We start from the raw sequence: 22,705 nt of genomic DNA on the forward strand, positions 1-22,705 counted from the left end.
TTTTAGCAAAATTTTGCATTTCATAAGCTGCGGTGCTGAAATTGCGTGGCATAAGGCTAGGTTCACATCTATGCGGGTGGTGCAGCTGTGGATCCACACGAAAATCCGTGCAGCCGCACCACCCGCACAGAGAAATTCAGACCCGCAGGTGGGTGCCATTCGTTCTAATGGCACGCCGCCCGCACTGTAGAACGCAGCCGTACTGGAAACTGAGGTTGTGTTTTCGAAAGAAGTGCGGGGACTTCTCTGCGTGTCACGGGGCACGCAAATCCATTCAAATGAATGGGCTCTCCTGCCCGTGCAAAACGCGCACCGCCTCACATATGTGAACTGGGGCTAAAGAATTGGAGCTAACACTATTTTCTTCTCTGGGGTCTCTGCTTTAAAAAAAAAAAAAAAAAAAAAATGTGCAAGAAATGTAAAAACGACACTGGCAGAGAAAGGGTTAAACACAGGAGGCGGGCGGGGGGAAGTAGACACTGTTTTGGTTCTTACAGCAACACATATTTTAAATTGATGTATGTTGAAGGTGTCATGCTGAACTCTTCTGACACCATGGCGGTACGAGGAGATTAGACTGATGGAGATTACGGCGTGACGAAGGCATAGCTAAAAGTCACATTAAACCCTGACAGGGGCCCCTCTGTATATTGGAATATGAAGGCTTACCTTCCCCACCTCCCTGCTTTGCAGCTGATTTGCTTTTTTTCGAAGTCCTGAACACAAATCTAGTTCTGCGCATAGAAATGTGAAGGAAATATGACAGGTCTAGTTGTAACAGGGAATGCACTTTATTGCCCCGATCGTTCCTATCGGTAACCTTAAAGCGGTATTAAACCCAAAAATGTCATAAATTGCAGCTTACCAACAGGGGCGGACTGACAACTCATGGGGCCCCCGGGCAATAGCGGATCATGGGGCCCCTGTGTCCTTGCCCAAACTCAAAAAAGCCTATGAAAAAGGTACCAGGGGTATCTCATGGGGCCCCCTACTGACCCAGGGCCCTCGGGCAGTGCCCGAGTTTCCAAATGGTTGGTCCGCCCCTGGTTACCAATCATGTGGCGGCTGCAATCCTTTTATATAGCCCCTCTATTGTCATTAGGTGATCTGACCAGTAACACACCTCTGGATGAAGGAACACATGAGGCACCTTTAGACAGCAGTATTGTCAGTGTTTATGGAAGGGGGGGGGGGGGGGGTTAGATTGGCTAGTTTAGTGTATCTAAATCTGCTAGTCCGACTCCAGCTACCACTTTTTATAAGTAGTTACAGCAAACCTATTTTTATTTCCTTTTGGGATAAAGTTTTGGCATATATAAAAGTTGATCACTGTACGCAGCCCTGCCCGTGTTAAATGGTTTGTCACATTTCTGTAATACATACATCTGGAAGAGAGCTTGTTCTTTTGGAAAACAACAGACTTACTGGCTGAATCAGCAGGTGAAAATAGACCCTGCATTCACTATATCCGCTCTCCCCGGACCCTGCATTCACTATATCCGCTCTCCCCGGACCCTGCATTCACTATATCCGCTCTCCCCGGACCCTGCATTCACTATATCCGCTCTCCCCGGACCCTGCATTCACTATATCCGCTCTCCCCGGACCCTGCATTCACTATATCCGCTCTCCCCGGACCCCGCATTCACTATATCCGCTCTCCCCGGACCCCGCATTCACTATATCCGCTCTCCCCGGACCCCGCATTCACTATATCCGCTCTCCCCGGACCCCGCATTCACTATATCCACTCTACCTGGACCCTGCATTCACTTTATCTGGTCTACCCGGACCCTGCATTCACTAGATCCGCTCTCCCCGGACCCCGCATTCACTAGATCCGCTCTCCCCGGACCCCGCATGCACTAGATCCGCTCTCCCCGGACCCCGCATGCACTAGATCCGCTCTCCCCGGACCCCGCATTCACTAGATCCGCTCTCCCCGGACCCCTCATTCACTAGATCCGCTCTCCCCGGACCCCTCATTCACTAGATCCGCTCTCCCCGGACCCCTCATTCACTACATCCGCTCTCCCCGGACCCCGCATCCACTATATCCGCTCTCCCCGGACCCCGCATCCACTATATTTGGTCTCCCCGGACCCCGCATTCACTATATCTGGTCTCCCCGGACCCCGCATTCCCTATATCCGCTCTCCCCGGACCCCGCATTCACTATATCCGCTCTCCCCGGACCCTGCATTCACTATATTCGCTCTCCCCGGACCCTGCATTCACTATATCCGGTCTCCCACAATACACAGAACATGGAAATGCAATTATTTTAGTAAATATAAACTGCTAAATACCTTTTCTCATCAGCAGTATATAGCAATCTTGTGACTTCTATCAGGGTCCAGCAGAGCACTGGTTAAAGCTTGTAGGAGTTTTTTCTGAGTATGCAGGACCCCTGACGTCTTCTGGACAGTGCTGATTGGCCCTGTGCTGATCACATGCACCCTCCCAAGAAAGGAAAAACAACTCTCTTAACAATACATACCAAACTGAGCATGTGCAGTGTCTCCACACAATGTCTTATCAGGAGATAAGGGGGCACTGGAAGAAGGGGAGGATCAGAGAAGACAGGATCAAACAGCCTTTTTACACAATGCAGAGGATTAACCCCTTAGGTTCCACAGTGAGTATAACAAGCATGCTTTACAGCATCTACAGACTGATTGTACTGTTGGGGGTTTAAATTCCTCAATAGCCATAAAGGATATAAATCTACATTTGTGTTCACCACATGCCTTTGCAAAGCTAACTATTGTAAAGGAAGTGGTAACATTTCACTGTGATATGCATTGCCTACTAAGAGAGCGCAGTTGTGGGAGAGGCCCAGCAGGCTCCACCCACTACAGGAGGGGGCGGAGACAAGACCAGTCAACCTGCACAAGGGGACAGAGCAGCAGTAAGCGGTTTCTATTACACTAGGGTACTGCACAAATCTGGAAATACACAAAGCACACCAAGATTCAAGAAGAATACACATGATGAAAGTGTTTAGATGGTATTTACTATCCTATAGTTTTAGTTTAAAAAACAAATAAACAAAAAAAAAAAACATCCTATTCAGGTATTCTAAAAGCAGACCTTCACCCTAATCTAAGTGTACCCTTCTAGTTCAGTGTCTCAGAAGTAAAGATGGGTAGAAGTTCACCAATCTGTGAAAAGCTGTTGAACAATTTAAAAAAAAAATGTTCCTCAATGCAAAATTGAAAAGACGTTAAATATAATCATCATCTACAATACATCATTTCATCAAACTGTTCTGAGAATCTGGAGGAATCTCTGTGTGCAAGGGATAAGGCCGAAACACAATATTGGATAACGGTGATCTTTGGGCCCTCAGATGGCCCTGCATTAAAATCCGGCATGATTCTGTGATGGACATCGCCACATGGGCTCAGACGGCTTCCAGAAATCACTGTCTGTGAACACAGTTCTCCCTGCCGCCCAAAAATACAAGGTCAAGCTCTATCATGGAAAGAAGAAGCCATATCTGAACAAGATCCAGAAACACCGCCATTGTCTCTAGGCCAGAGCTCATTTAAAATGGTCTGTTGCAAAGTGGGAAACTTCTGTGGTCACACTAATTGATATTTGATCTTCATTTTGGCATCCATTGGCACCATATCCTCTGCACTAAAGAGGAAAGGGACCTTCTAGTTTATCGGTTCAAAAGAGTATTAAAAGGTATAGACTGCAGAGAGAGAGAGATATCATTCTCCCCCCCCCCCCCCCCCCGGGTACAAATCATTAGTAAGACCTCATCTGGAATATGCAGTTCAGTTTTGGGCACCAATTCACAAAAAGAACATTGGGGAACTGGAGAAAGTACAGAGAAGGGCAACCAAACTGATAAGAGGCATGGAGGAGCTCAGCTATGAGGAAAGATTAGAGGAACTGAATGTATTCTCTCTTGAGAAGAGGAGATTAAGGGGGGATATGATCTCCATGTATAATACATAAGGGGGGGGTATGATCTCCATGTATAATACATAAGGGGGGGGGGTATGATCTCCATGTATAATACATAAGGGGGGGGATATGATCTCCATGTATAATACAAAAGGGGGGATATGATCTCCATGTATAATACATAAGGGGGGATATGATCTCCATGTATAATACATAAGGGGGGATATGATCTCCATGTATAATACATAAGGGGGGATATGATCTCCATGTATAATACATAAGGGGGGGGGAATATGATCACCATGTATAATACATAAGGGGGATATGATCTCCATGCATAACACATAAGGGGGGGGGGATATGATCTCCATGTATAATACATAAGGGGGGGGATATGATCTCCATGTATAATACATAAGGGGGGATATGATCTCCATGTATAATACATAAGGGGGATATGATCTCCATGTATAATACATAAGGGGGGATATGATCTCCATGTATAATACATAAGGGGGGATATGATCTCCATGTATAATACATAAGGGGGGATGTGATCTCCATGTATAATACATAAGGAGGGGGGATATGATCTCCATGTATAATACATAAGGGGGGATATGATCTCCATGTATAATACATAAGGGGGATATGATCTCCATGTATAATACATAAGGGGGGATATGATCTCCATGTATAATACATAAGGGGGATATGATCACCATGTATAATACATAAGGGGGGATATGATCTCCATGTATAATACATAAGGGGGGATATGATCAGTATGTATAATACATAAGGGGGGGGATATGATCTCCATATATAATACATAAGGGGGGATGTGATCTCCATGTATAATACATAAGGGGGATGTGATCTCCATGTATAATACATAAGGGGAGGATGTGATCTCCATGTATAATACATAAGGGGGGGATGTGATCTCCATGTATAATACATAAGGGGGGGATGTGATCTCCATGTATAATACATAAGGGGGGATGTGATCTCCATGTATAATACATAAGGGGGGGGGGATATGATCTCCATGTATAATACATAAGGGGGGGGGGGGGATATGATCTCCATGTATAATACATAAGGGGGGGGATATGATCTCCATGTATAATACATAACGGGGGGGGATATGATCTCCATGTATAATACATAAGGGGGGGATATGATCTCCATGTATAATACATAAGGAGGGGATATGATCTCCATGTATAATACATAAGGGGGGGGGATATGATCTCCATGTATAATACATAAGGGGGGATATGATCTCCATGTATAATACATAAGGGGGGGATATGATCACCATGTATAATACATAAGGGGGGGGATATGATCTCCATGTATAATACATAAGGGGGGGATATGATCACCATGTATAATACATAAGGGGGGGGGGGGATATGATCTCCATGTATAATACATAAGGGGGTATATGATCTCCATGTATAATACATAAGGAGGGGGGATATGATCTCCATGTATAATACATAAGGGGGGATATGATCTCCATGTATAATACATAAGGGGGGATATGATCTCCATGTATAATACATAAGGGGGGATATGATCTCCATGTATAATACATAAGGGGGGATATGATCTCCATGTATAATACATAAGGGGGGATATGATCTCCATGTATAATACATAAGGGGGGGATGTGATCTCCATGTATAATACATAAGGGGGGGGATATGATCGCCATGTATAATACATAAGGGGGGATATGATCTCCATGTATAATACATAAGGGGGGGATATGATCTCCATGTATAATACATAAGGGGGGATACGATCTCCATGTATAATACATAAGGGGGGATACGATCTCCATGTATAATACATAAGGGGGGTATATGATCTCCATGTATAATACATAAGGGGGGATATGATCTCCATGTATAATACATAAGGGGGGATATGATCTCCATGTATAATACATAAGGGGGGATATGATCTCCATGTATAATACATAAGGGGGGGATATGATCTCCATGTATAATACATAAGGGGGGATATGATCTCCATGTATAATACATAAGAGGGGATATGATCTCCATGTATAATACATAAGGGGGGGATATGATCTCCATGTATAATACATAAGGGGGATATGATCTCCATGTATAATACATAAGGGGGGGATATGATCTCCATGTATAATACATAAGGGGGGGATATGATCACCATGTATAATACATAAGGGGGGGGGGATATGATCACCATGTATAATACATAAGGGGGGGGATATGATCACCATGTATAATACATCAGGGGGGGGGGATATGATCTCCATGTATAATACATAAGGGGGGGGGATATAATCACCATGTATAATACATAAGGGGGGGGGGGGATATGATCACCATGTATAATACATAAGGGGGGATATGATCTCCATGTATAATACATAAGGGGGGATATGATCTCCATGTATAATACATAAGGGGGATATGATCACCATGTATAATACATAAGAGGGGATATGATCTCCATGTATAATACATAAGGGGGGATACGATCTCCATGTATAATACATAAGGGGGGATACGATCTCCATGTATAATACATAAGGGGGGATACGATCTCCATGTATAATACATAAGGGGGGATACGATCTCCATGTATAATACATAAGGGGGGATATGATCTCCATGTATAATACATAAGGGGGATATGATCTCCATGTATAATACATAAGGGGGATATGATCTCCATGTATAATACATAAGGGGGGATATGATCTCCATGTATAATACATAAGGGGGATATGATCTCCATGTATAAATACATCAGTGGTTCATATAGTGAACTCGGTGTAGTCATTCACCCTCTGAGGACAAGGGGGCGCTCTTTACATCTGGAGGAAAAGAAATTTAGTCTCCAAACCTGGAAAGGTTTCTTCACAGTGAGAGCTGTGAAAATGTGGAATAGACTCCCTTTAAGAGGTGGTTGTGGCCAGCTCAGTGGATTGCTTTAAAAAAGCCCTGGATTGTTTCTTAGATACACAGAATATAACTAAATGCTATCATTTATAGGTGGGGTTGGTCTGGGGAGTGTCCGGTTGCCTCTCGGGGGATCGGGAGTGAGTTTTTTTTTTTCTTTTTCTCTCTGCAGGGGCAGGTTGGATCATGGTTTGCTGGGGTTTTTTTTTACCTTCCTCTGGATCAGCTGTGGGATTGTAACTTTTTTTTTTTTGATGGTTGAACTGGATGGACGTTTGTCTTTTTTTCAGCCAGACTAACTATGTAAAAGCCTGCATCTCTGATGGTATTGGTGGGGGGGGGGGGCATTAGTGTGTACGGAATGGTCAGCTTGCACCTCTGCAAAGACCTCATCGATGCTGAAAGATACAGTATATCCAGGTTTTAGAGCAGTATTTGCTCTCATCCAAACAATGTCTTTTGCAGGGAAGGCCTTGCATATATCTTCAGGATGTTTCTAAGCTGCATACTGCATCTATGACAACAGCGTGGCTTCATAGAAGAGGAGCCCTGGTGCTGAACTGGCCTGCCTGCAGTCCAGACCTTTCACCAATTATAAATATTTGGGACATCTTGAAACAACAAATGCGACAACCCAGGACTGTTGAGCAGTTAGAATCCTATATTCATTTTATTTTTATTTATTTCAGGTACTTATATATCGCCGTCAATTTACGCAGCACTTTACATATATATTGTACATTCACATCAGTCCCTAACCCTCAAGGGGGGTACAATCTAATGTCCCTAACTCACATCCATTCATACACATACTAGGGACAATTTAGACAGGAGCCAATTAACCTACCAGCATGTCTTTGGAGTGTGGGAGGAAACTGGAGTGCCCATAGGAAACCCACGCAGACACAGGGAGAACACGCAGGAGGTGCCATGGCTGGGATTCCAACCCACGACGCTAGTACTGCCAGGCGGAAGTGCTAACCATTTATCCACTGTGCTGCCCATATCAGGCATTCCTCCTGAAAACTCCAGCAACCGGTCTCCTCAGTTCTCAGACATTTACAGAGTGTTAGTAAAAGAAGAGGGGATGCTGTACATAGCCCTGTCCCAACTTTTTTGAGATGTGTTTCTGGCATCAATCTCAAAATTGACCTGATTTTTCCTAAAATGGTCTATTTTCTCAGTTTATACATTCTGATATGTTTTTCTATGATTATTTATTATTTATTTCAGGTACTTGTATATCGCCTTCAATTTACGCAACACTTTACATATATATTGTACGTTCACATCAGTCCCCGCCCCCGAGGGGCATACAATCTAAGGTCCCTAACTCACATTCATACATACACATACTAGGGACAATTTAGACAGGAGCCAATTAACCTACCAGCCTGTCTTTGGAGTGTGGGAGGAAACCGGAGTACCTGGAGGAAACCCACGATTTGGTGCGATTTATTTATTTCAGGTACTTATATAGTGCCGTCAATTTATGCCGCGCTTTACATATATATCGTACATTCACATCAGTCCCTAACCCTCAGGGGGTGTACAATCTAAGGTCCCTAACTCACATTCATATACTAGGGCCAATTTAGACCGAATCCGATTCAACTACCAGCATGTCTTTGGAGTGTGGGAGGAAACCGGAGTACCTGGAGGAAACCCACGCAGGCACAGGGAGAACATGCAAACTCCAGGCAGGTGGTGCCGTGGCTGGGATTCGAAACCAACGACCCGAGTACTGCCAGGCAAAAGTGCTAACCATTTAGCCACTTTGCTGCCCAAATTATTAAAACAATCCAGCTTTATAAGATCTGCAGATCATTGCATTGTTTTTATGTAGATTTTATATAGCACCCCATTTTTTTTTTTGGAATTGAGGTTGTACCGGTTCATCGTTTTCATATCTAAATATTCCTTTATTCTTTTTCAGGGTGTTGTATGAGTGGAAAGAGCGGCTAAAACAAGGTTGCCACATCATTCAGACTACACCTTCTGGACGTCCTGCTAATATAAGCAGCAGCACCTCCTCGCAAAAAGCATACATTACCTACAGGAGAGCCTCCGAAAATATGACCCAGAATTCCTTGGCTGTAACCGATATTTGCATAATCATTCCGAGCAAAGGAGAGACCCCGCCTCATACCTTCTGCAAGGTGGAGAAGAATCTTAATAGCAGCATGGTAAGGCCCCTATTGGACAATGCAGCTGTTGCCCGGGGTGGGTTAACCTACTAAAACTATTGGTGTAAATGCTGCATCATATCCAAACCATTCTTCAACCAAGCAAATGAATAGGATTGTGCGTGAACCAAAAGCCATTTTCGTTTAGTTCTGATCACCACAAGGTGTGCAGACCCCATCCCAAATGGCGATTTTTTTTTTTTTCTAGGTCCGCCCTTAAAAAAAAAAAAAAAAGAGAGTGCAGAGGACCAGTGGATGGGTGGCTGCAATGCCAGCCCCCTGCAGACTTCCTCCAGCTCTCCCATCTACAAGTCTGTACCCCAGTGACAGAGAGCTGGAGGAAGAGTCTGCAGGGGCCTGTGACAATGAGGTGACAACGAACTGCAAGTGAGGTGCTGACTGCACCCCTTCTTTTATAACTCCTAGATTGTAAGCTTGACAGGGCAGGGCCCTCGATCCCCTCATGTTTTGCATTGTATTGGTATTGTTCTGTCACATGTTCTGTCCCCCTTTGTAATGTACAGCGCTGAGCGAACTATTGGTGCTTTATAAATACTGTATAATAATAATATTGAGAACTACACGTGTGTTTGCCTCAGTGCTGCAACGAAAAGGATTCACCAGGTAAACTGTTTTATACATATACATGAAGGCTGTACCAAAAGTAATTCAAATAAGGGTCTACCTTTTTTTTTTTTTTTTTTTTTTTTTTTTTATTACCGTATTTTTTGCTCTATAAGATGCACCTGACCATAAAACGCACCTAGATTTTAGAGGAGGAAAACGAGAAAAAAAATGTTCTGAAATAAGACTGCAGACACAGTGCAGGAGGTGACCAGAGACTGCGGACACAGTGCAGGAGGTGACCAGAGACTGCGGACACAGTGCAGGAGGTGACCAGAGACTGCGGACACAGTGCAGGAGGTGACCAGAGACTGCGGACACAGTGCAGGAGGTGACCAGAGACTGCGGACACAGTACAGGGGATGACCAGAGACTGCGGACATAGTACAGGGGATGACCAGAGACTGCGGACACAGTACAGGAGATGACCAGAGACTGCGGACAGAGTACAGGAGATGACCAGAGACTGCGGACACAGTACAGGAGATGACCAGAGACTGCGGACACAGTACAGGGGATGACCAGAGACTGCTGACACAGTACAGGAGATGACCAGAGACTGCGGACATACTACAGGAGATGACCAGAGACTGCGGACACAGTACAGGGGATGACCAGAGACTGCTGACACAGTACAGGAGATGACCAGAGACTGCGGACACAGTACAGGAGATGACCAGAGACTGCGGACATACTACAGGAGATGACCAGAGACTGCGGACACAGTACAGGGGATGACCGGAGACTGCAGACATAGTACAGGAGATGACCAGAGACTGCGGACATACTACAGGAGATGACCAGAGACTGCGGACACAGTACAGGGGATGACCAGAGACTGCTGACACAGTACAGGAGATGACCAGAGACTGCGGACACAGTACAGGAGATGACCAGAGACTGCGGACATACTACAGGAGATGACCAGAGACTGCGGACACAGTACAGGGGATGACCGGAGACTGCAGACATAGTACAGGAGATGACCAGAGACTGCGGACAGAGTACAGGAGATGACCAGAGACTGCGGACACGGTACAGGAGATGATCAGAGACTGCAGACACGGTACAGGGGATGACCAGAGACTGCGGACATAGTACAGGGGATGACCAGAGACTGCGGACACAGTACAGGAGATGACCAGAGACTGCGGACACAGTACAGGGGATGACCAGAGACTGCGGACACAGTACAGGGGATGACCAGAGACTGCGGACACAGTACAGGGGATGACCAGAGACTGCGGACAGAGTACAGGAGATGACCAGAGATTGCGGACACAGTAGAGGAGATGACCAGAGACTGCGGACACAGTACCGGAGATGACCAGAGACTGCGGACACAGTACAGGAGATGACCAGAGACTGCGGACATAGTACGTACAGGAGATGACCAGAGACTGCGGACATACTACAGGAGATGACCAGAGACTGCGGACACAGTACAGGGGATGACCAGAGACTGCTGACACAGTACAGGAGATGACCAGAGACTGCGGACACAGTACAGGAGATGACCAGAGACTGCGGACATACTACAGGAGATGACCAGAGACTGCGGACACAGTACAGGAGATGACCAGAGACTGCGGACACAGTACAGGAGATGACCGGAGACTGCGGACACAGTACAGGGGATGACCAGAGACTGCGGACACAGTAGAGGAGATGACCAGAGACTGCGGACACAGTACAGGAGATGACCAGAGACTGCGGACATACTACAGGAGATGATCGGAGACTGCGGACAGAGTACAGGAGATGATCGGAGACTGCGGACACGGTACAGGAGATGACCGGAGACTGCGGACACGGTACAGGGGATGACCGGAGACTGCGGACACGGTACAGGAGATGACCGGAGACTGCGGACACGGTACAGGGGATGACCGGAGACTGCGGACACAGTACAGGGGATGACCAGAGACTGCGGACAAAGTACAGGGATGACCAGAGACTGCGGACACAGTACAGGGATGACCAGAGACTGCGGACACAGTACAGGGATGACCAGAGACTGCGGACACAGTACAGGGATGACCAGAGACTGCGGACACAGTACAGGGGATGACCAGAGACTGCGGACAAAGTACAGGGATGACCAGAGACTGCGGACACAGTACAGGAGATGACCAGAGACTGGGGACATAGTACAGGAGATGACCAGAGACTGCGGACACAGTACAGGAGATGACCAGAGACTGGGGACATAGTACAGGAGATGACCAGAGACTGCGGACACAGTACAGGAGATGACCAGAGACTGCGGACACAGTACAGGAGATGACCAGAGACTGCGGACACAGTACAGGAGATGACCAGAGACTGCGGACACAGTACAGGGATGACCAGAGACTGCGGACACAGTACAGGGATGACCAGAGACTGCGGACACAGTACAGGGGATGACCAGAGTTCTTTCAGCAATGCACATATGTACAGTTTGTGATAATCCGCTCAGGGTTTGGTATAACAATCCACAGGCAGTCTATGGACAAGGGAAGGACATACCTGGCCAGCCGTGCTCAGCATCCTCTCTGAGGTCCGGGGGCGGGGCTCCCACTCACATCACAACTTCTAGTACAGCAGCTCCCTCTCGAGCATACAGGCAACATGGGGCGGGGTCAGTGGAGCTTCCGGACCTGGCCCCGCCCCCTTCCTGGTGGCTGGCCCTGCATTCTAACATGGTGACGTGGGAGGGAGGCCTGGTCAATATTCGCTCCATAAGACGCACAGACATTTACCCCCATTTTTTTGGGGGGGGGGGGGTTTGGGGGAGTGCATCTTATGGAGCGAAAAATACGGTACATAAGTCAAGAGTGCTCAACTTGTGGCCCACGGGCCCCTCTCAACCTCAAACCAGAGAGGCACACCTTTTATTATATACTGCGGGTTTGGTTCGCTTTCTGAAAGTGCACCACACCCAGAAGATATAATAGAAGTCTATGGTAGCCATTGGAAAGCTGCAGTTGCACTTTGCGTGTGTGTAAACCGCAGCACATCAGTGTGAATGCTGCTTTATAGGGGGCTCAGGACAGTAATTGCTTGTTTGTGGTTTAGGGGAGGTAAAACCCCGTAGTTGAACTTTGTTTTTTACCAGAGCACTTCAACCACTGGTGTAGCATCAGGGGTTGCAATGGTGACCAGGGGGCTCCTGCGGCCTCCTGGTCACATTCTGCTTTACACTAGGACGGAAGGGGGGGCAGGGGTGGCATCAGGGGCGGACTGACCATTTGGAAACTCGGGCACTGCCCGAGGGCCCGGGGTCAGTAGGGGGCCCCATGAAATGCTCCTGGTACCTTTTTCATAGACTTTTTTGAGCTTGGGCAAGGACATAGGGGCCCCATGATCCCCTATTGAGGGCCTGGGGTCAGTAGGGGGCCCCAAGAGATGCCCCTGGTACTTTTTTTATAGGCTTTTTTGAGTTTGGGCAAGGACACAGGGGCCCCATGATCCCCTATTGCCCGGGGGCCCCATGAGTTGTCAGTCCGCCCTTGGGCGGCATATACAGCAACCGCTGAAAGCCCGCTTCTCCTCCTCTCCATCCCACTAGCGTTCAGCAGCTTCAGGAGGAAAATGTTTATTTTGTTGTTCAAAATTATAAATTTCAAATTTGGAACCATTTCATTGGGTCCCGCGACCTGTTACCTAATCACTTAAACCGCCCTCACTCTTCAAAAAGGTTATTAAAGGTAACGGATTCCAAGCAGAAGTGAGTTCTTGATGGAGGGGTGCAAGCTGCCCAACATCCACAGAAGGCTACAGAATGGTATGGAGATGACCGCATTGACAAGAGCATCGGGCACAGATGGATGACGTTGTTTAACCAGTTCCAGACCGGCCAATAGCAAAATGACAGCCGAGTGGGACTTTTGTAGATCCGGGTGGGTGTCATATGACGTCCTCCTGAATCGCTGCCTCTCACGCTGCTGCAAGATCTGTTACCGGCTGTGTCCATCGGACACAGCCAATGATCGATCTGTGTACTAGCCCATTGCCTGTACCATGTGACTGCTCTGACTACTAACAGCAGGTCACATGACAATTGTAAACAATGGATGGCTTCCTTTTATGCCATCCATTGTATACAATTGTGTTGCTAGCTGTGATTGATCACAGTGATCACATGGTACAGACACAGCCCATCTGCAGTTGTGTATTTAGGTTTTGTGCTGCCCTAGGCAACACAAAACTTGGCTTCCCCCTTTCATGGAGAGGCCCTGACACCAACCAACACCCTCCTCCCCCACGAAGAGAGCCTGACATTGACCAACACCATCCCAGCCCCCACATCCAAGAGATACTTCCACTGCTAACGCCCCCCAATGCACTGGACAACCCCCTCACCCACCCTGGCGAGAGAGAGAAGACACTCACCTTCACAGCTCCAGACATGCAACCTATACGGGGTGACACCGGACCTGCTCCACGAAAAGGTAAGTTGTAAAGAAAGCCTGACATTGACCAACACCACCCCAGCCCCACCCCCACCACCCGAGAGAGCCTTCCACTACTACCGCCCCCCCCCCTACAGTGGCAACCTCCAACCCCAACCCCACCACCCGGCGAAATAGAAGACACTCACCTTCACAGCTCCAGACATCCCCGAGAACAAGAGTCAGGCTCTGCATACACCATCAAGCAGCCCACAGCCTCTCTTGGATCCCACCTGGCCCCCATGCTGCGTGTGTCCCTTCTTCCATCCCTTCTTTCGGGGACCGGCGCTGCCCCCCTGAAAAATGTCGCTGCCCCCCTAAAAAATGCCGCCCTAGGCAAATGCCTTGTTTGCCTTGTGGTAAATACGCCCCTGCCCATCTGTGCCATGTTATTAGCTGAGGCCAATCACAGCTAATCACAACAATATACACTGAATGGATCGATTTCATTCAGGTAAATGCTTGCCTGTAACAGTGAACTTCACATCATCCTAGATTGTAAGCTCCAAAGAGCAGGGCCCTCGATCCCCTCATGTTTTGCATTGTATTGGTATTGTTCTGTCACATGTTCTGTCCCCCTTTGTAATGTACAGCGCTGAGCGAACTATTGGCGCTTTATAAATACTGTATAATAATAATAATAATAATGTGCAGAAAAAAAACAGATCACTTCCACGACTAGTACAATGTTACTATGGACACATTATATTACTATGGTGACATTATATTACTACGGACACATTATATTACTATGGACACATTATATTACTACGGTGACATTATATTACTACGGTCACATTATATTACTACGGTCACATTATATTACTACGGTCACATTATATTACTACGGTCACATTATATTACTACGGTGACATTATATTACTATGGTGACATTATATTACTATGGTCACATTATATTACTATGGTCACGTTATATTACTACGGTCACATTATATTACTATGGTCACGTTATATTACTACGGTCACATTATATTACTACGGTGACATTATATTACTATGGTGACATTATATTACTATGGTCACGTTATATTACTATGGACACATTATATTACTATGGTCACGTTATATTACTATGGACACATTATATTACTATGGTCACATTATATTACTACGGTCACATTATATTACTATGGTCACATTATATTACTACGGTCACATTATATTACTATGGTGACATTATATTACTATGGTCACATTATATTACTATGGTCACATTATATTACTATGGTCACATTATATTACTATGGTCACATTATATTACTATGGTCACGTTATATTACTATGGTCACGTTATATTACTACGGTCACATTATATTACTATGGTCACATTATATTACTATGGTCACGTTATATTACTACGGTCACATTATATTACTACGGTGACATTATATTACTACGGTCACATTATATTACTATGGTCACATTATATTACTATGGTGACATTATATTACTACGGTCACATTATATTACTATGGTCACATTATATTACTATGGTGACATTATATTACTATGGTCACATTATATTACTATGGTGACATTATATTACTACGGTCTCATTATATTACTACGGTCACATTATATTACTACGGTCTCATTATATTACTACGGTCTCATTATATTACTACGGTCACATTATATTACTATGGTCACATTATATTACTATGGTGACATTATATTACTATGGTCACATTATATTACTATGGTGACATTATATTACTACGGTGACATTATATTACTACGGTCACATTATATTACTACGGACACATTATATTACTATGGTGACATTATATTACTATGGTCACATTATATTACTACGGTCACATTATATTACTATGGTGACATTATATTACTACGGACACATTATATTACTACGGACACATTATATTACTATGGTGACATTATATTACTACGGACACATTATATTACTACGGACACATTATATTACTATGGTGACATTATATTACTACGGACACATTATATTACTATGGTCACATTATATTACTACGGTGACATTATATTACTATGGTCTCATTATATTACTATGGTGACATTATATTACTACGGTCACATTATATTACTACGGTCACATTATATTACTATGGTCACATTATATTACTATGGTCACATTATATTACTATGGTCACATTATATTACTATGGTCACATTATATTACTATGGTCACATTATATTACTATGGTCACATTATATTACTATGGTCTCATTATATTACTACGGTCTCATTATATTACTATGGTGACATTATATTACTACGGTCTCATTATATTACTACGGACACATTATATTACTACGGACACATTATATTACTATGGACACATTATATTACTATGGACACATTATATTACTACGGTCACATTATATTACTACGGTCACATTATATTACTACGGTCACATTATATTACTACGGTCTCATTATATTACTATGGTCACATTATATTACTACGGTCTCATTATATTACTATGGTCACATTATATTACTACGGTCACATTATATTACTACGGTGACATTATATTACTACGGTCACATTATATTACTATGGTCACAGGGTTTGAGAAAAAAAAAATCGTAAATAAAGTTGTTTTTTTTTTCATACTGTCAAGAGTCAGTGTCCCTGATCACCGCCGCACCAGTTATATGATGACACTGTAGTGCACTACTGACAGGATGTTACGGTGAAAAAAATGTTTTTCATTTCTTTATTTTCCAAAAAATGACAACTTCAAAAAAAAAACTCACCATGCCTGTTACTAAATACCTCAGACTGTCCACTTTCCAAAAAGGGATCATTTGGGGGGCGTTTGTACTGTCCTGATGTTTTGGGGCCTCAAGAATTGAGATTGGCCGTCAGTACTTCAGGATTGATTGATTTTCAGATATATCCCCCAGTTTGTGGACTCTATACTTTTCCTACAGACTACATCAGGGGTGCCCAACCTGTGGATGTGGGACAGCCTGCATCTTTCCTTCATCAAGAACTCAATGATGGCACATTGCTTCTGCTTGGAATCCTTTATTGACCTGCGTGGGTACAACGTAGTGCCCCTGCGGGTTAGATATACTTTTTCCATAGACTTCTATTATATCTTGCAGATATATCTGAAAGCTCACCAAATCCGCAGGATATAATAGGAGTCTATAGCTCAGTGCAGCTCACCCGCAGATCAGTGTGAAAGCAGCCTAATAGCTGGTAACCCTTTTATAGGTGCTAATATGCCCATTGCAAAAGCGCATTTATGTGATGTTTAATCTCCTCCTGTCTGGCCCATGTCAATAAACGGCTGGATGGGAGCGCTGCCGATGCGGGGGAATGCAGAGGACACAGCGGAACACAGATCGCTGTACGGGACCTCTGTGTGAGGTCACGATTCATGTCATCACTGATTGGCCAATCAGTGATCACATGAATAGTAGTAAACAAGATGTCACTTCCTGACATCATTGCTTACTACTTGTGAAATTTGTGAATGACCACAGAGATCACATGGTACACACATTGATCTCCAATCAAGAGATCAAACGAGCAGATGGTGTTCAGATCCAACACTGACATCCATGTTAGCAGTATCAAGGAGATGAATGAACAACTGCAGGTTCACCTCGACGGATTCCTCACACCAAACAGCTTTCCACACCATGTAAGGAAAGGTTTAAAACAAAAGAAGAAACTTCATAGTACGACTCGATAAACTAACAAAAGATTTATTAACCACTTCCCGTCCCCCCCATGTACATAAACGGCCGGACGGGAGCAGTGCAGGAGAGGGTTGCCGTTCATAAACGGCACCCGCATTTTCAGGCTGTGCACGCTCCCTGGGAGTGTGCGGCACTGCGATCCGGTGCCCGCTGTGTCCGGAGGACACAGCAGAACAACAATCGCTGTACGGGACCTCTGTGTGAAGTCCCAATCATGTGATCAGTGATTGGCCAATCGGTGATCACATGAACAGTAGTAAACAAGATGTCACTTCTGACATTGCTTGCCACTTGTGAAATCTGTGAATGATCACAGAGATCACATAGTACAGGGCTATTCACAACAGCCTTGTACCATGTGACAAGCTGTGACCAATCACAGCTTGCACAGTATTTCTCAAAGGCTGCAGGAATGCAGCGAGAGAGAAGGAGAAATTATTGCTTTTACAGCCTTTATGGGTGTAAAAGCAATCAGTGTAAAAAAAAAAAAAATAAAAATCTTCATCACCTCCCACAAGTAGTACAGTGTCACTATGGTGGCACTGTACTGCTAGGGTGACAGTATGTTAAAAAAAAAACAAATAATATAAAAAATAAAGTAAAACTGTATAATTTTTGGTTATAAACTAATTTGTTTTTTTTTTTTTAAAAGATAGATGAATACATTTTGGCCAAGATTTATGAAAAAAGATTATTTACTTGAAAAACTTTAATTTATATAGCAAAAAAAATAAAAATCCCAGTGGTGAATAAATACCACCAAAATAAAGTTTTATCTGTCTCAAAAAAATGCTAAAAAATTCATATGGGTACAGTGTTGCATGACCGCGCAATTGTCATTCAAAGTGTGATAACACTGAAAGCTGCAAATTGGCCTGGACTGGAAGGGGGTGAAAGTGTCCGGTATTGAAGCGGTTAATACATTGACCCTTTTTTTTTTTCTTCTCTCTTCCATCTTCTGCTGGCATTGCTCTCCAGGCTGCTAGGACAGTCCCAGGTGAAGTGCGCTTGGTATCCCTCCACCTGGGACTGGAGGCGGTGCTAGAGGAAACATCTGCTTATGTGGCTCCAGTGCTCTCCGCGGCCGCCTGCTTCCTCCGCTGCCGGCTCAATGAACTCTACTGCACTGGGATGGGGGGGTCATCAATCCCACATCACAATAGGTTGTAGACAGTGGGCATTGCGCTTCCATTGTTTGAGGTCGAGTGCCACATCAGAGGGCTCTGAGGGCCGCAGGTTGAACACCCCTTCTATAGAGGAAGAGTTACTCCACCAACATGTGAAATTTGAGCAACCTACGTAAGTTAAAAAAAAGTTATACGCACTTTTGCATCACTTTCGGTACAGTCCTTGTATTTATAGAACAGTTTAAATGGTAAATCTTTTATCTCCTGGTGTTCAGTGTCAACTGCAAATATTGATTCTCAGCGTTCAACCTGTTCCTGGGAAGTGCAGCTACCCGTAAGTCAGCTCTCTCTTCATCAGAAGGATGATTTTGTTTGTTCACTTTATTACATACAGACCTCAGTGCTTTGATAGTTGAGCGCTCCTGACCCTCTGGGATCTCTGTGTAAATTATTATTATTATACAGGATTTATATGGTGCCAACGGTTTGCTCAGCGCTGTACATTACAATGGGAGACAATACACGAGGCAGCACAGGAACAATACGATTCAATACACGAGGGGTTCGAGGGCCCTGCTCCTTGGAGCTTACAATCTAGGAGGGAGGGGATGGTAGCACAGGAGGAGATAGCTGTGGGGGATGGAGTGGTAGGAAGAGTGGAGGAGTTCAGTAATTAGCTGAGGGTGGGGTAGGCTTCCTTGAAGAGATGGGTTTTCAGGGTGCGCCTAAAGGTGAGGAGAGGAGGTGACAGTCTGATGGATTGGGGTAGGGAGTTCCAGAGAATGGGGGAAGCCCTGGAGACGGGCATGGGAGGAGGAGACCAGGGAACTAGAGAGTAGAAGGTCTTGTGAGGAGCAGAGAGTGCGTTTTGGGTGGTATTTGGATGTCAGATCGGTGATGTAGTTTGGGGCAGTGTTATGAACAGCCTTCTTAGTCAATGTTAGCATTTTGAATTTTATCCGTTGGGCAATCGGGAGCCAGTGGAGGGATTGGCAGAGGGGGTGGTGGAAACGGAATATAAATGCAGTGAAAGAGCTTATGCACGTGAACCTAGAACCTGACTGAGCAGAATGGGAGAGACCAACTGACACAGGTTTATTTATTTCAGGTACTTTGATATCTGTATATATTGTACATTCACATCAGTCCCTAACCCTCAAGGGGCGTACAATCTAAGGTCCCCAACCCTCAAGGGATGTACAATCTAAGGTCCCTAACTCACATTCATACATACACATACTAGGGGCAATTTAGACAGGAGCCAATTCACCTACCAGCATGTCTTTGGAGTGTGGGAGGAAACCGGAGTACCCAGCGGAAACTCATGCAAGCACAGGGAGAACATGCAAACTCCATGCAGGAGGCGCCATGGGTGGGAATTGAACCCATGACCCATTTACTGCAAGGCAAACGTGCTAACCACTAAGCCACTGTGCCGCCTGTTAAACCAGGTCTATATATATATATATATATGAGAGAGAAAGATACACTATGTTGCCAAAAATATTGGCCCCGCCCTCCCAATCATGTGATTCAGGTGTTCCAATCCCCTCCATGGACACAGGTGTATACAGTCAAGCCCCTAGGCATGCAGACTGCTTCTACAAACATTGGTGGAAGAATGGGTCGCTCTCAGGAGCTCAGTGACTCCAAGCGTGGTCCCATGATAGGTGGCCACCTGGGCAATAAGTCCATCCGTGACATTTCCTGGCTACTAAATATTCCACAGTCAGCTGTTAGTGGGATTATAACAAAGTGGAAGCAACTGGGAACAACAGCCACTCAGCCACCAAATGGTAGGCCACGTCACATGACAGAGCGGGGTCAGCGCATGCTGAAGCGCACAGTGCGCAGAAGTCACCAACTGTCTGCAGAGTCAATAGCTAAAGACCTCCAAACTTGGTGTGGCCTTCAGATGAGCCCAACAACAGTGTGTAGAGAGCTTCATGGAATGGGTTTCCATGGCCGAGCAGCTGAATCCAAGCCTTACATCACCAAGTGCAATGCAAAGCGGCGGATGCCGTGGTGTAAAGCACGCCGCCACTGGACTCTAGAGCAGTGGAGACGTGTTCTCTGGAGTGACCAATCACGCTTCTCTGTCTGGCAATCTGATGGACGTGTCTGGGTTTGGCGGTGGCCAGGAGAACGGTACTTGCCTGACTGCATTGTGCCAAGTGTAAAGTTTGGTGGAGGGGGGATTATGGTGAGGGGTTGTTTTTCAGGGGTTGGACTTGGCCCCCTAGTTCCAGTGAAGGGAACTCTCAAGATGATATTTTGGACAATTTCATGCTCCCAACTTTGTGGGAAGAGTTTGGGGATGGCCCCTTCCTGTTCCAACATGACTGCGCACCAGTGCACAAAGCAAGGTCCATAAAGACATGGAGGAGCCAGTTTGGGGTGGAGGAACTTGACTGGCCTGCACAGAGTCCTGACCTCAACCCCATAGAACACCTTTGGGATGAATTAGAGCGGAGACTGCGAGCCAGGCCTCCTCCCCCGACATCAGTGCCTGACCTGACAAATGTGCTTCTGGAAGAATGGCCCAACCTTCCCATAGACACCCTCCTAAACCTTGTGGACGGCCTTCCCAGAAGAGTTGAAGCTGTTATAGCTGCAAAGGGCGGGGCCAACTCAATATTGAACCCTACGGACTAAGACTGGGGGGCCATTAATGGTCATGTGTGTGGAAAGGCCGGCCGACCAATACTTTTGACAACATAGTGTGTGTGTGTATACATACTGTGCTGCCCCTATATAATGGGCAGCACAGTGGCTAAATGGTTAGCACTTCCGCCTGGCAGCACTAGGGCCATTGGTTCGAATCCCAACCACGGTACCACCTGCCTGGAGTTTGCATGTTCTATCTGTGCCTGCGTAGGTTTCCTCCCACACTCCAAAGACATGCTGGTAGGTGAATTGGCTCCTGTCTAAATTGTCCCTAGTATGTGTATGTATGAATGTGAGTTAGGGACCTTAGATTGTACGCCCCTTGAGGGTTAGGGACTGATGTGAATGTACAATATATATGTAAAGCGCGGAGTACATTGATGGCGATAAATAAGTACCTGAAATAAATAAATTATATATATATATACAAATATATATCAGAAAGATATCTAAACATGAAACTTCTCTGCACTGTTTGAGAATGTCATGTTATTGAACCTTACATCTTAGATTTCAGCATTTTCTGGTTTAACAAAGAATTGTGCAGCTAAGAAAACCTACTAATTGTGGCTGCTGAATATAACTGTGATGTCTGTTTTTTTTTTGTTTTTTTGTTTTTTTTTCTTAATGTTAAAAAAAAAGCTTTGTGTTGCTATAAATAGCCTGCTTGTTAGATGGATGTTCTGATCATATACTGTTCCTTATTTTGGTGTTTTCCTCTGTTTTCAGTGGGGCTCAGCTGTGTACCTCTGCTACAAAAAGTCAGTTGCTAAAACCAATGCAGTATCTTATAAAGCCGGTAAGCAAACATTATTTTTGTAAATATTTTTAGCAGTAAAAAAAAACTCTGAAAATAACCTTGAGGGCTAAGCTCACCTTTTTACTAAAAATAACTGCGCATTTTTGCAGGTTATAAAATGTATATGTTATTTTTTTTGCAACAGGAGCCTGCAAAGTGTTGCACCCACAATCAGCAGATCACGGGTGCAATTTCAGGGTCCTGTCTTCCTCCAGCTTTCAAGGAGAAGTTCGCCTTTAAAAAAAA

The 22,705-nt window shown here is 45.0% G+C and overlaps 1 protein-coding gene across 1 annotated transcript in view; it reads left to right on the top strand.

Moving 5' to 3' along the window:
• Window positions 1–22,459, top strand: part of LOC149428167 (C-myc promoter-binding protein-like) — a gene marked incomplete at its 3' end in the record, with an annotated part of 41,528 nt that extends 19,069 nt beyond the window's left edge. Inside the window, exons 3-4 of the mRNA XM_089667640.1 lie at window positions 8,824–9,073; window positions 22,390–22,459. Of these exons, the coding sequence (XP_089523766.1) occupies window positions 8,824–9,073; window positions 22,390–22,459 (320 nt within the window). The remainder of the gene's footprint in view (window positions 1–8,823; window positions 9,074–22,389) is intronic.
• Window positions 22,460–22,705: the final 246 nt, after the last annotated feature.

The sequence above is a fragment of the Staurois parvus genome, unplaced genomic scaffold (assembly GCF_062004578.1).
Source record: "Staurois parvus isolate SC_StPar_1 unplaced genomic scaffold, SC_StPar_1.0 ptg003446l, whole genome shotgun sequence".
Classification (NCBI taxonomy): Eukaryota; Metazoa; Chordata; class Amphibia; order Anura; family Ranidae; genus Staurois; species Staurois parvus.